We start from the raw sequence: 14,350 nt of genomic DNA, 5'->3' as shown, positions 1-14,350 counted from the left end.
GCAGTCGTAATAAAAGAGAAGCAAGTGAAACTCTGTTCACTTGCCTTGTCATCTTTAATGAGTCCTCTGGGACAGTGTCTGGCAGATTCCTTTCTTAGGATTTTATCTCCTCGTGGCTGTTCATTAACTTTCCAAGGGATTCTAATTCTAGATAAATTTAAAATTTTATGGATATGAATAGTCATCATTGAAATGTGGAATAATTTATCAGAAAAAGGCAGAGAGCTCTATCCTGGGAGGGTATTTGCATTACCTTCAGCATAAAAGTTACAGTTAATGTTTTTTAAAAAAAATCTGTAGGAATCCAGGTGAATAGTCACTTTCAGCAAGAATTTCCCAGCCTGCAGGCAGCTGGGGATCAGGAAAAAAAAGAAAAAGAAGCAAATGATGACAACTATGGACCTGGACCCAGTTTACGCCCACCAAGTAAGAGTACTTTCTATGTAATAAAATTACAGAATGAGATTACATTTGTGTTTTATCTTGTGATGTATATACGACTTGTATATATCTGCTGTTGTATATACGACTTGCCTAGTTTGAAAAGGCAGACAGCAACTGTAGTTGCTTGCCGCTCAGGTGTGGTTTTTCCATGAATGCATCAGTATAGCTTGAGAACTTGTTGGAAGTGTGTGTCATGGGCCTCACTCCAAAACTACATTTTAACAAGATGCCTGGATGACTTACTTGCACATTAGTATTTGGTCATTTTTACAATAGTAAAATTTTTTGAGCAAACTTCTCCAATATGCAAATATTTGTTTATATATTATATCCATTTATTTGCTACTCTATTAATATTCAAGGATCTCTTACTTTCTGAACTTAAACTGAGGAACCAAATCAATTTGGATAGTGAGAGATACTTTTATTATGTACATTATAAATCAAAAACTAAACATAGAAATATAAAATCTCTCAGATTTTAAAATGTCTTATTAATTGTATTAGCTTTTCATTGTTATTACCAAATGCCTCAAAGGACCTATATACATGGGGAGGTTCCTCTTCGCAATAATGGTTACAAATCCATGTTTCTGATAACCTTATACATTTCATATATCCTTTCGCTCGTTTCTTGTCAAGTCTGGGTAAATCATCTGTTTTTATTCTTATTTTTTAATTGGCATAATGTGGTTGATGACTTTGTATTAGGAATAAATGTGTCAGCTCCATTTTCTTGTTCAGTTGGTTTTCACCAGTTATCTATTGCTGCATAACAAATTTGGCAACTCAAAACAACAAACTGAACTGGACTTAGGATTTCACACAGTATCTGAGGGTCGGGAATCTGGGAGCCACTTAGCTGGAGGTTCTGGCTCAGAAACTCTCACAGCAAAGTTGCAGTGAAGCTGTCATCTGCTGCTGACTTGACTGGGGCTACTGTTCCAAGCTCAGTCATGGTGGTGGTTTTGTATGTGGGCTACTCACAGCGAAGCTTCCCCAAAAAAGTAACGCGAGACAGACAGACATCTCCCACCCAAGATGGAAGTCACAGTCCTTTATAACCTAATCTCAGACATGCCGTCACTTCTGCCTTATTCTACAGGCTACACAGACCGATCCTGGTACCCTGTGAGAGGGAGATAGAGACCATTTGGGCCACCTTGGAGGCTACCTACCAAACAGGGTTTCCTTGTAAAATCATTTACTGTTTTATTTGGTTAAGTGTGGTTGATCCAGATAATATAGTCACTAAATTTGCTTACTTGGGCACATGTAACTAGCGATAGTAGACTGAAAACAAATGAGTGAGAGCATCGCTGTCAACTCTTCCAGGTTGTAGAACTCCCCCCGACCTTCCCTCAGGACTCCTCAGGTATAACAGTGATTTTGGTCTCTATACCAAATATTGGTAAAGCTTAGTAGAAAAGTTCTAATACTTTCTTCCCCAACCCAAACCCATTGATACCCTCTGAGGTACATCCTTTCTGCTTTGGAAGTGTCTTCTCTTGACTACCTAAACATGTTGAAACATTAGTAGGGCCTATATATTAGACTTTCACTGTTCCTTCACTGTGTTTACTTGTTACTTAAATTTTCTTGGAAATGTGCTTCGTTTGCTTTCATTCTGTTCCATTTTCAGATTTTTTCTTACTCCTTTCTTATCTCTCCCCATACCAGATGTTGCTTGTTGGAGAGATGGTGGTAAGTCTGCTGGTTCTCCTTTAACATCTGACCAAGATGAAAAGCTCCCTGGCCAGGATGAAAGCACAGCTGGAACATCAGAGCAGAGTGATATCCTCAAAGTGGTGGAAAAGAGGATAGCTTGTGGTCCCCCACAAGCTAAACTGAATGGACAGCAACCTGCGCTTGCTTCCCAATACAGAGCTATGATGCCTCCTTATGTGAGTTTTGTTAAATAAGCGAGTGGTTAAATAAGAGGGTTTTGATCTGGGTTCCAAGAGAGAATTAGAATGGGAAGAAGTTTAGGTCTTTATTTTCATTAACATCTAACTATAAATTGCATCATCGTTGATAAGGAACAAATCAGTAGTAGTAGGATTTACCAGACTGCCAAAGGGATTTGTTCATGGCACAGAAAAGGTTAATACCTGCTTTAGTTCTAAAGCATTTGGTAGTATACTTCTATTTTTTTTAACTTTTCATTGTGGAATTTTTTCTTTCTTTCTTTTTTTTTTTTTTTTTTTTTTTGAGGAAGATTAGCCCCTGAGCTAACATCTGCTGCCAATCCTCCTCTTTTTTTGAGGAAGACTGGCCCTGAGCTAATATCCGTGCCCATCTTCCTCTACTTTATATGTGGGACGCCTACCACAGCATGGCTTGCCAAGCAGTGCCATATCTGCACCCAGGATCTGAACCCGTGAACCACAGGCCACTGAAGCGGAACATGCACTCTTAACCGCTGAGCCACCAGGCTGGCCCCTCATTGTGAAATATTTTAAATACTTGCAAAAATAGAAATAATAGTTTTAATCAACCTCCCTCCTCCCATGTCTACCATCCATCTTCAGCAGTTGCTAATTTGTGTTCAGTCTTGTTTCACCTATTTCCTACCACCTCAGATTACTAAAGCAAATCCTAGATAAATCATTTCATCTGTATTTATTTTAGGTTATATGTTAAAAGGTAAAGACTAGGGGGAAAATCCCCAATGCCCTTATCACACCCAAAGAGAAAATTCTTTTAAAATATCAAGTCAGTATTCCAGTTTGCCTGATTGTCTTGTAATTAGGATCCAGATAATGTCCATTCCTTGAGATTGGTTGATTTTTCTCTTAGGAATCTTCTTTTCTACTGGGACCTCTTTCCCTCCATTTTATTTTCATTGGAGTTTATCTGTTACAATGTGTTTTATTTATTGTCCTGTAGGGTTTCTCATAGTCCAGATTTTGCTGATTCCATCTTTGTAGTTTCATTTAATATATACTTCTGACCTGTATATTTCCTATAAATTAGTAGTTAGATTTGGGGCCCTCATTCATTTGTTTGCTATCAGCCTACTTTGAAATTATATGGCAAGTTACATGTGCCCAAGTTAATAAGTTTACATTTTTCAAGATATCATTAATCTCAAAGGAAAGTAGAATCTACTTCTTATATTTGTTTTTCTTATGATTTATCTCCTAAATATTCAAGCTCTATATATCCATATTTTCTATTTTTTCTTTATTATTTAACTATTCTAGGGTAGAAGAGCAAAATAAAAGATTAAATATAATTACTCATTAACTATTTTCCCCCAAAAAGCGGGGAGTATAAAAATCAGTCTTATATACTAACCTGGCCTTGATAAATGATTTACACCCAACTGCTTGTCTCCTAGTAATTTTCAAGTTGTGCTTTCAGAGATCTCTGAATTTCCAGGTGGAGGGATGGGATGGGATAAGGGAAGCTAAGAGGAGAGACCAAGTGAGCTTTGTTCCCAATTCCATCAGTGATTTTATTTCAATACAGTATTATGCTAATTAGCAAAAGCAAAAATGTTTTAAACACCTCTACTGTATATTGAGAATTTAAAGATTGTTTCTACAATTAATTTTGTGACGAATTCCTAAATTTTAAACATTTGATACCACGTCAAGTTAATCTTTATACCTGAATAATCAGCAGAAGGATCTAATGCAACTTTAGCTATGAATATTTGCCCCCAGTAGTGTATTTGCTTATTTGAGTACAGAAGTGTGATGCAACCGAAAATTCTCCAGAGTATTCCCCCAACAAAAAGCTTCCCCAGTTGATTTTCAGCTGCTGTTTAACTTAATTAACTTTGCTTTAACCCTGCTTAAAAATTTCTTTAGTCAGTATAATCATATAAACATAGCCTTTCTTCAAGTATAAAATAATTTCCTCATGTAACAGTTATTTTTTTAGGAAAAGTAATCTATTGTAGGATATAAATTATGTATTTAAGGTCATATCATTTCTTTTATATATGTGTATAATTTGAGCTGGATACAAGCAAATAGTAAATAACCAAGCACTCCTTGACATTTCTTCCCTTCCAGGTCATAGGATGGATCCCTTGGTGTTTATTATTTGTCTTCATAATCTAGCTTATAATTTTTCCTAAACTTAGCTTCCCAAAGCTAAGTTCCCATGGAGCGCATTATCTTTAGGCCTCAGTTTATAATTACATCTGTGTAATAACTTGACTCAGAATCCAGCTATTCCCTACCCATAGAAAATCTCCAAGTAGGTGTCTACTCACCTCCTCCCTGACTCCCTTGCGTTATAGACTTTTACTTTTTTTTTTCTTCTGCTTTTTCTCCCCAAACCCCCCAGTACATAGTTGTATATTTTAGTTGTGGGTCCTTCTAGTTGTGGCATATGGGACACCACCTCAGCGTGGCCTGACCAGCAGTGCCATGTCCACACCCGGGATTCGAACCAGCGAAACGCTGGACCGCCGAAGTGGAGTGCGAGAACTTAACCACTCAGCCATGGGGCTGGCTCCCTATCTTTTACTTTTACCTGAACTGAGTTCCTCTTTATTACCAACAAATCTGCCTTCAATTAATTTACTCCTGCATTAGGATGAAGTCTCATATTATTTGTTTCAAGTATTCAAACTTCGTTAAGGCTTTGCAGTTTTCTGGGGTGCATGCATGTTGTCTTTTTTAGTTTTTCATGTCAATACAGTCATTTTAATGTAATTTTGTTAATGGGCTAACAGAAGTTCCGTATATGATGTGCCCTAGTATTACCTCCATTTGTGAAGACTTGGTGGAGGCAGTAGTCTTACAAAAGGCTTGTTATTGAGGGTGAATGATGATCTATACCAGCAGATAAAATTAATTATTCATAGTACTGTTTATTTTATTATTTTTCCGAGGAAGATTAGCTCTGAGCTAACATCTGCCAATCCTCCTCTTTTTTCTGAGGAAGACCGGCCCTGAGTTAACATCCGTGCCCATATTCCTCCACTGTATATGTGGGACACCTACCACAGCATGGCTTGACAGTGGTGCCGTGTCCGCACCCGGGATCCGAACTGGTGAACCCTGGGCCGCCGAAGCAGAACATGCGCACTTAATTGCTGCGCCACTGTGCTGGCCCCCAGTACTGTTTATTTTAATCATTCTTTCTTTAAGTTATAATTTCAGGCTTAGTCAGGATGATCTTTTTTTTAATAACTGGGTTGCTGTATATATCAATCTTTGTTTCCTTTATTCAGATGTTTCAGCAGTATCCAAGGATGGCATATCCTCCTCTGCATGGTCCAATGAGGTTTCCACCTTCTTTATCTGAAACGAACAAGTAAGACTATTAAATGGTTAAAGTCTGCAAGGCATATATATGTTGATTAAGTTTTTCAGGAGGGCGAGTGGATTGCGGTGATTGATTCACTATTCTGTCCTCAGAGTATAATTGCCATTAACAAGTGATTGGCTAACTTTTATAAGACAGGACAAAAATATTTCATTCCTCTAAAACTTTAAATTAGTTGTCATAAAATTCTGAAAACTGAAAATCATGGCCCTAAAAATTGATGACATTTGTTTATCCCTTCCTCCTTCCATGGTGTTAATGACTCCCCCTTCTTCTTTTTGCTTGAGCACCCTGCTGAATGATGGTTTTTCTTAAAGTTCTTTATTTTGAGATTAATATTAGTCTTAACCATATTATCCTTTAACATATATTCGTTTTATTTTAAATATTTGACAATTAAAAAAACCTTATCTGTTGTTAAATACTTGCACAGGAATTATGTACCCTCTTAAATTTGTGTATTGATATTATAATTTCTTTGTACATATGTCAGGTGCAGAATATTTTATATATTGTGATGTAGAAAACACTAATGTTGAATTGAAATGAACTAAATTCTAATCTTTTAATGTTTTCCTAATTTAATATCATTAAAACTTTGTATCCTTTATAACTTGGTTCATTAGAGGCCTTCGAGGAAGAGGCCCGCCTCCTTCTTGGGCCTCTGAGCCTGAACGCCCCTCCATTCTTAGTGCCTCAGAACTGAAGGAGCTTGATAAATTTGATAATTTAGATGCTGAAGCTGATGAAGGTTGGGCAGGTAAGAGGCAAACTAAGCGTTTTTAGTTTTTAGATGTTTTAAACAGTCAATCTGAGTCTTTCTTAATTTAACAGGTGCTCAGATGGAAGTAGATTATACGGAACAGCTGAATTTCAGTGATGACGATGAGCAAGGAAGTAGTAGTCCTAAAGAAAATAACAGGTAAGTTGTTGTGATATCTTTTACGAATAATAGTATGAATTTGTTGATATAGCATTAGCCATTTATGCAGAGAGGCTTCATTAATAGGTGTTTATTCCTTATTTATAGAAATTTCTACATTCTACTCCAAGGACTTGTAGTGAGTGGAAAGGTGATTAATGAGCCAAATTTTTTAAGTACAGCTAATCAAGGAATTAAAATTTGATGTTTCTAAAGAAAATAGATATTTAAAAGAAGATGTTTAGATGCTTTCCATCTAATTGGAGATATTTTGAGAGACAGTGTCAGGGATCATTTAAAACTTGTAACTTGCTTGACCTGATACATATTTACAAAATTGGAGAAAAATTACTTTGAGTCTTTGACTTTTTAAACTTAACAAGCAGCATTAAAGTCTTGGAAAATGGGAACTTTTAATCTTCTCTTTCTTCTGGAATATAGAGGCATCAGCATCAGGAATATGTAAGTTATATTAGCATAAAAGTTAGGCTCTTAAAATACACAGGAGCTTGCATGAACATATTAGTATAGTTCTTCAGTCGTGACATTGTAGTACACAGCTGTTTCATGATCAGTTGTGAGATTCCTGTGCTTTGTTGTGATTTTTGAAAATACTGTAGTTGGGTTTATCTTTTTCATTAAATCAGACTAAATTAGAATATAGGTATTAATTATCTGTAATATTAGTTGCATTCAGATGAAATTTTTTGGTGGGGGTGAAGAAAATGATGGGATTGTATTCCTTTGCCAGGTTGTCTGTGAGGAATCAGGGTCCATATTTGATAACTACTGTATTGCACTTTATACTTTGTAATAATAACCTGTTCAAGCCCAGTCCCCAACACATTATATAGCATGTATTCATTGAGTGAGTGAATTAGCGCCACTGGGTCACAAAACCATCTCATTCCTTGATAGATTTCCCCTCCAAAACCGTATGGAAATAAGGTCTTCTTTACATAGAGAAAATGCATTTACTTATGGTAGAGTTCGTCTACTTTATTATTTCATCTGGATTTTGATTCTTTAGTGAGGATCAAGGTTCAAAAGCCTCAGAAAACACTGAAAACCGAAAAGAAGCAGATGAAGTTTGCAGCACTAAATCGTCTTCTCAGATACCTGCTCAGCCATCAGTAGCAAAAGGTCCCTATGGGAAAGGACCTCCATTTAATCAGGTTTGTTGGCCTCAGGGCGATCCTTGTCACTGCAAACACTGTGGATGAATTAATTTTATAATTTGTAGAGTTGGAAGAAGACTTAAGAAAAGGGAGCTACATATTTTTTCTTGAATAGCTCTAGATCTAAACCATAATTTTATTGCAGATTAACAGGAACTGTCAATACAGTAGCTAAAATTATCAAGTAGAAATTAAAATTTCGCTTTTTTTTCCTTGTAACAGCTTGGTCATAGCAAAGTGGAAGGAAAAATTTTTTTTTCCAAACTAACATTTCTGAAGTGCTTTATGGTTTACTCAGTGCTTGGTGAATACTAGTCAGTATTCATATGTGAAATTGTGTGCGATCTGAGTAGGGAAATCAAACACGGGGAGTAGAGAAATCTGCTAAGTCTAAGCCAATTCCAAGAACATTGTTAAAGAATAGAAATATGTAGGCAACAGATACACTTGATCTTACTTCTGAGATGTCAGGAGCTACAGTGCAAACTGGGAATACAGAAGGGCTACCTTCCACAGAATCTACTTAACTCATGGTATACTCAGCATGTATTTGTTGGATTCATAGAAAACACATGAAGGAACCAGTCCTTTCAGGGAGGTAAAACTAGGTAGCTAACAGTCTCTATAAAAGGAAAAGAAAGCCAGCAAGCATCAGTTACAATACAGCATGGTCAGTGCTGTGACAGAATGCACGTAGTGATTTCATAGAGAATTCTGGGGGAAAGGTTTTGCAAGAGACTTGGTACTTGAAACAGGAATTAGCCAGTAAACAAAGGGAAGTGAATGATTCCAAGCTGTGGGAACCTATTCAGAGTAGACAAGTATGGGAAAGCAAGTCCTCAGTAGTTGGATATGGGAGAGGACTAACAGTTACATAAGAATCAGTTATTAAGTCTTGAAGTGGCAGAGTAATTCTATAGAACGTGAAGTTATTTTGTAGTGAGTGGTATAGTTTTATTAAAAAAGAGAAAAGGATAAAGATGGTTTACTTTTTACAATCTTTTGGTCTCACTGAAAAAAAATCAGTACATTTGCAAATATTTCCAGTAGATGTCTTTTATCTCATCTGATTACTTTGTAACAGTCCTTTTCTTTATAATAGGAACGGGGACCATCTTCACACCTGCCACCACCTCCAAAGTTGCTTGCACAGCAGGTACATCTTAACTAAATTCTGGTTTATGTCTGTATGTATTATTTAACTTTGTTTTAATGGAAACGTTCTGTGTATGTTTCTTATTTATAACTTTTAGGAAATAGTTATGGCCTTTACCTTGTAGCTCCTGCATGTCTTCCTCTTTTCATTCTCAGCTGATAAACATCCTCCTCGTTTCTCTAAGAAAATAAGAGGCACCTCTTTTTCCCATTTCAGTGCACTTCATATTCTGACTTCTTCCTGTTGTCCTTGCTACTAAGGACAGCCCTTCTATTTGTTCCCAGGATCCCATCTTCTGTCACTTGCCAGTAATGTTTTCTTCCGTCTTAAAATTTTTTTAAAAAAACCAACCCTCCTTTAACTCCCACTACCCCCCATCTCCCTGCAGTTTCCACTCTATTTCTCTGTTCTTCATGGCATAATTGTTTTAGTGAGCTGTTTACACTTGCTGTCTTCACTTTTTCTCATTAATCTTCTCCAGTGATGCTTTCATCTCCCATTATACTTTTGAAACTGTTACCATCCATCTTGCCAAATCCAGTTCTCATCTTCATTTTGCTTAAATCTCAGCAGCAGTTGCATAGTTAATCTTTCCATCCTTCTTAAAACATTTTTTTTAACTTGCTTTTTAGACGTCACACTATTTTGTTCTCTTTCTTCTATTTGTATTCCTTCTGGCCTCCTATATTGGCTTTTAAGTGTTGGAGGGCTCAGGGCTGTGTTCTCGTTCTGTTTTCTAACTATATCCTTTCCCTAGGAGATCTCATCCATGTGCTCATGGCACTCAAATGTTTATCTCGACCCCTTAAAGCTCCACCCTGACTTCAAAAGTCATGCATTCAACAATCAGTTCAACATCTCCACTTGGATCTCTGATAGATATCTCATACTTAATATGTCCAAGCCATAGCAAACCCCTATTCCCACGCATATACAGTCCTGCTTCTTCCCATGTCTTCCCTGTCTTAGGTAACAGCATTATCATTCGCCCGTTTGCTCAGGTTAAAACCTAGGAGTCACTCTTAACTCTTCCTTCTTTTTTACCTTATATCCAGCCTAATCTATCAGCAAATTATGTCACCTCTACCTTCAAGATATATTCCTACACTGAGTACTTACTGCCACCTGTTATATTTCATTTGAACTATCAAAGTAGGTTCTTAACAGATCATCTTGCTTTCCTCTCTTGCTACCTGCTCACCACCCACCTCCATCCCAAATTCCCCTATAGTAAATATAATCTTTTTATTTTTATTTTTTTTATTTTTATTTTTTTTAAAGATTTTATTTTTTTCCTTTTTCTCCCCAAAGCCCCCCGGTACATAGTTGTATATTCTTCCTTGTGGGTCCTTCTAGTTGTGGCATGTGGGACGCTGCCTCAGCGTGGTTTGATGAGCAGTGCCATGTCCGCGCCCAGGATTCGAACCAACGAAACACTGGGCCCCCTGCAGCGGAGTGCGCGAACTTAACCACTCGGCCACGGGGCCAGCCCCGATAAAATCTTTTTAAACTATATTTTAGGTCGATCGTTCCTTGCTCAGGTCCTTCTCATGGTCTTTAAGGTTTCTGTCTACTCTTCTGATTTCTTCTACTTTTCTCTCTGTTCTTGCTACACAAGCTTTATTCCAGTTGTTTTTTATTTCACCCTCAAGACATTTATTTACTGTTTCCTCTAATTGGAACACTCTTCCTGAGATCTTTCCTCTGATCAGACTCTTTGCTCAGATATTACTGCTTTAGAGGCCTTCCCTGATCCCTCTACTGGAATAGGTACACATACCACACCATCACCGTCATCTCCACCGGTCATTTTCCTTTTATCCACTGGCTGCTCTTTAGCATTTCTGTACACATACAGGCTAAAACTAAAACATCTAGAAGGAAGTCTTTATGAACCTTCTTCAGCAAGGATGTCTTGGATAAGACACAAAAGGCATGAATTAGAAAGAAAAAAGAAATTGATCACTTGGGCTTTGGAAAACATCCCTAAGGCAATGAAAAGATATGTCACAGAAAAAAACATTACTAATACCTTTGACAGAGAACTTTTATTGGGATATATATGTTTTATAAAAAAAAATCTTACAACTCAATAAGACAAATAGCACAACAAAATAATTTGAACATTCACTTCACAAAATAAGATCTACAGATGGCCAATAAGCACATGAAAAAGATGTTCAGTATATTTAGTTACAGAAAAATGCAAATCAGAACCACAATGAGATTTTGTTATACATCCAAAATTTAAAAGGCTGATGACACCAAATGTTGGCAAGGATGTAAATAGCTCACACCCTCAGAATGCTGATGGAGCCGTAAAACCTAGTAATCACTTTGGAAAACTTTTTGGCAGTCTCTTATAAAGTGAAACATATACTTGCCATATGACTTTGCAGTTCCACTCCTAGGTGTTTATCCAAATGAAAAGAAGCTGAATGAAAACATATTTACATCAAGACTTAGGCATGAATGCCCATAGCTATTTTATTCATAGTTGAAAAACTAGACTCAATCCATGTGTCAATCTGCGGATGAAACAATGTACCTATGATAGAATGCTATTCAGCAATAGAATGGAGCAAACTGCATATATAGACAATGACCTCAAAATTATAACCCTGAGCACAAGAAGCCAGACGCAAAAGAGAGTATAGCTGGATTTATCCATTTGTATGAAATTCTAGGAAAGGCAAAACTACACTGTACTGCCAGAAGTAGATCAGTGGTTGCTTGGGGTCAGGGGAGTGGACGGAGGAGTGATGAAAAGGCTCTATCTTGATGGGTGGTTGTTACACAAGTGTATCATTTATGCAAACTCATTAAACAATACAGTTAAAATATGTGCATCACATTTTATGTAAATTATACTTCGATGAAGTCGCTTTTCAAAAAATGCTTACTCTGAGTTTACTGTGTAAATTAGATACTTTTATATAATTATTTTGTTTTTACAACTTGTGTCTGAGCTATAGATGAAGTAACTGAGCACCACGGAGATTAAGTGATTTGCCTGAGACAGCACTATTAGTAAATGACAGAGTCTGGATTCATGTTTTTTTAATATTTAATTCAGTGTTTGTATCATACCATTGTTTTCTCTTTTGTAAGCATTCTGACTGGTGATATGGCCTTTAAGGTTTCTTCATGTAGTAGCTATTAAAAATCAGTATTTTTGAAACGAATTTCTTAAGTTCCTTAATGTTTCAGTCCTTCATGTACTCTCTTTATTCTGGTGATCTTCGCATAGTTGCTGGCAGTGATTTTAGACTTGGTAGTAATTGTTTTAGAACACATTAATTGAAAATTGAATCATTAAAACTTGATCTCTCAGCTGATCCCCTCACCCTCCACTGTAGTTCCTAGATGTGCCTTTCTGGATCTTTTAGCTTAAACATAGAACTCTCTCAACCAAGGCTTGATATCTAGGAATTTCCTCTCCTTTGGAGTGCCAGCAGCAGCAGTCTCCCATTTTCTTCGCCTAGCTTCTTTGACTATGTGCTTTTTTCCCTGGTTAACTGTACCTAATCGTCTCAGGGCTCATGTGGTGCCATTTTGCATCTTTATGTACTTCTTTCTCCTCCTCTAGGCATTCTGTCTCTGGCAGTTGCTGCAAAAGCACTCATATTCTAAATTTCCTTTGTCTCTAATAAATTTAGATTTTTGAAATTCATGTTGTGACAGCTTCTGATTTTATTCAACAAATAGTGAGCAGCAATATCTGGCACAATAACTGGTACATGCTCAGTAAATATTAGATGACAGGATTAATTATTCTGGTCTTAGTTTTGGGAATTATCTAGACTTAATATTTTCTCCATGTTGTTACTTGTTTGCATTTTTTTCCTTCTTCTCCCCAAAGCCCCCCAGTACATAGTTGTATACTCTAGTTGTGAATGCCTCTGATTGTGCAACTTGTTTGCATTTTAATGTTCATGTATCATCAGGAAAATTTCTTGACCTTTTCTCATGCCTACGATAACCAGTGTTGGTCAAAAATAGATTTGTCATACTCATCTGATAATTTATCATAATGTTTCAGCATCCTCCTCCAGACCGACAGGCAGTACCTGGAAGACCAGGCCCTTTTCCCCCCAAGCAGCAAGTACCAGATGAAGATGAAATATGGAAGCAAAGAAGACGACAACAGTCAGAACTTTCTGCAGCAGTGGAACGTGCTCGTAAGCGGCGTGAGGAAGAAGAGCGAAGAATGGAAGAACAAAGGAAGGCAGCATGTGCGGAGAAACTGAAACGATTGGATGAAAAGCTTGGCATAGTGGACAAACAACCATCTCCAGAGGAAATCAGAGAAAGGGAGCGAGAAAAAGAACGGGAACGTGAGAAAGAACTTGAAAAAGAGCATGAACGGGAACGAGAGAAGGAAAGGGAGAAAGAAAGAGAAAGGCAACAGGAGAAGGAGAAAGAACTGGAGCGAGAGCAGGAAAAACAGAGAGAAATGGAGAAGGAAAGAAAACAAGAAAAAGAGAAAGAACTAGAACAGCAGCAGGAAAAGGAAAAAGAACTACATAAGATCAAAGAACAGGAAAAGGAATGTGAATTGGAAAAGAAAGAGAGAGAGAAAGCGGAGGAAAAGATCGAACACCAAGAACCTACTTTGGAGCCTATGGTAGAAAAACCAGAAAATGAAAACAACTGTAATAAAGGTATGATATTCTTGTTTGCTCTTAATATGAGCTTTACAAAAGGATTCATATTTCTTACAGTGTGGATGTTTGTGTATTTTTAATATATATAATCTAAATAAAAGTGATTGGGTTTTTTTTTATTGAAGTTGAATTTTATTGGATACTTTAGTTTGCTTTTTCCATAATTTGGTTTATTATGGTAAAGTATATGTAACAAAATTTAGCATCGTACCTATTTTTAGGTGTACAGTTCAGTGGTTTTAAATACATTCGTAACGTTGTACAACCATCACCGCTGTCCATCTCCAGAACTTTTTTCGTTTGTAAAACTGAAACTCTCTACCCATTAAACAATAATTGTCTCTTGTTCCCCAGCCCCGGCAACCACCATTCTGTTTTCTGTGTCTATGATTTTTGACTACTCTAGGTACCTCATATAAGTGCGATCATACAGTATTTGTCTGTTTGTGACTGACTCATTTCATGTAGTATAATGTGCTCAAGACATATTGTAGCATATTGCATAATTTCCTTTCTTTTTAAGGCGAATCTTACATTTAGCTTATCCATTCATCTGTTGGTGGACACTTGGGTTGATTCTATGTTTTACCCATTTTGAATAATGTTGCTGTGAATGTGAGAGTACGAATAAGTCTATTTCTTTTGAGTACATACCTGGAAATGGAATTGCTGGGTCATACGGTAGTCCCATTTT

The 14,350-nt window shown here is 36.9% G+C and overlaps 1 protein-coding gene across 18 annotated transcripts in view; it reads left to right on the top strand.

The window, feature by feature from the left end:
* Nucleotides 1–14,350, top strand: part of PRRC2C (proline rich coiled-coil 2C) — a 92,384-nt gene that overhangs the window by 30,062 nt on the left and 47,972 nt on the right. For all 18 annotated transcript variants that reach the window (XM_044758678.2, XM_044758681.2, XM_070497824.1 and 15 more), the window contains exons 5-12: nucleotides 301–426; nucleotides 2,125–2,348; nucleotides 5,639–5,721; nucleotides 6,360–6,493; nucleotides 6,568–6,655; nucleotides 7,686–7,830; nucleotides 8,936–8,989; nucleotides 13,032–13,653. In XM_044758678.2, the coding sequence (XP_044614613.2) occupies nucleotides 301–426; nucleotides 2,125–2,348; nucleotides 5,639–5,721; nucleotides 6,360–6,493; nucleotides 6,568–6,655; nucleotides 7,686–7,830; nucleotides 8,936–8,989; nucleotides 13,032–13,653 (1,476 nt within the window). The remainder of the gene's footprint in view (nucleotides 1–300; nucleotides 427–2,124; nucleotides 2,349–5,638; nucleotides 5,722–6,359; nucleotides 6,494–6,567; nucleotides 6,656–7,685; nucleotides 7,831–8,935; nucleotides 8,990–13,031; nucleotides 13,654–14,350) is intronic.

The sequence above is a fragment of the Equus asinus genome, chromosome 25 (genome assembly GCF_041296235.1).
Source record: "Equus asinus isolate D_3611 breed Donkey chromosome 25, EquAss-T2T_v2, whole genome shotgun sequence".
Taxonomy (NCBI): Eukaryota; Metazoa; Chordata; class Mammalia; order Perissodactyla; family Equidae; genus Equus; species Equus asinus.
This window is presented reverse-complemented; position numbering and strand designations above follow the sequence as displayed.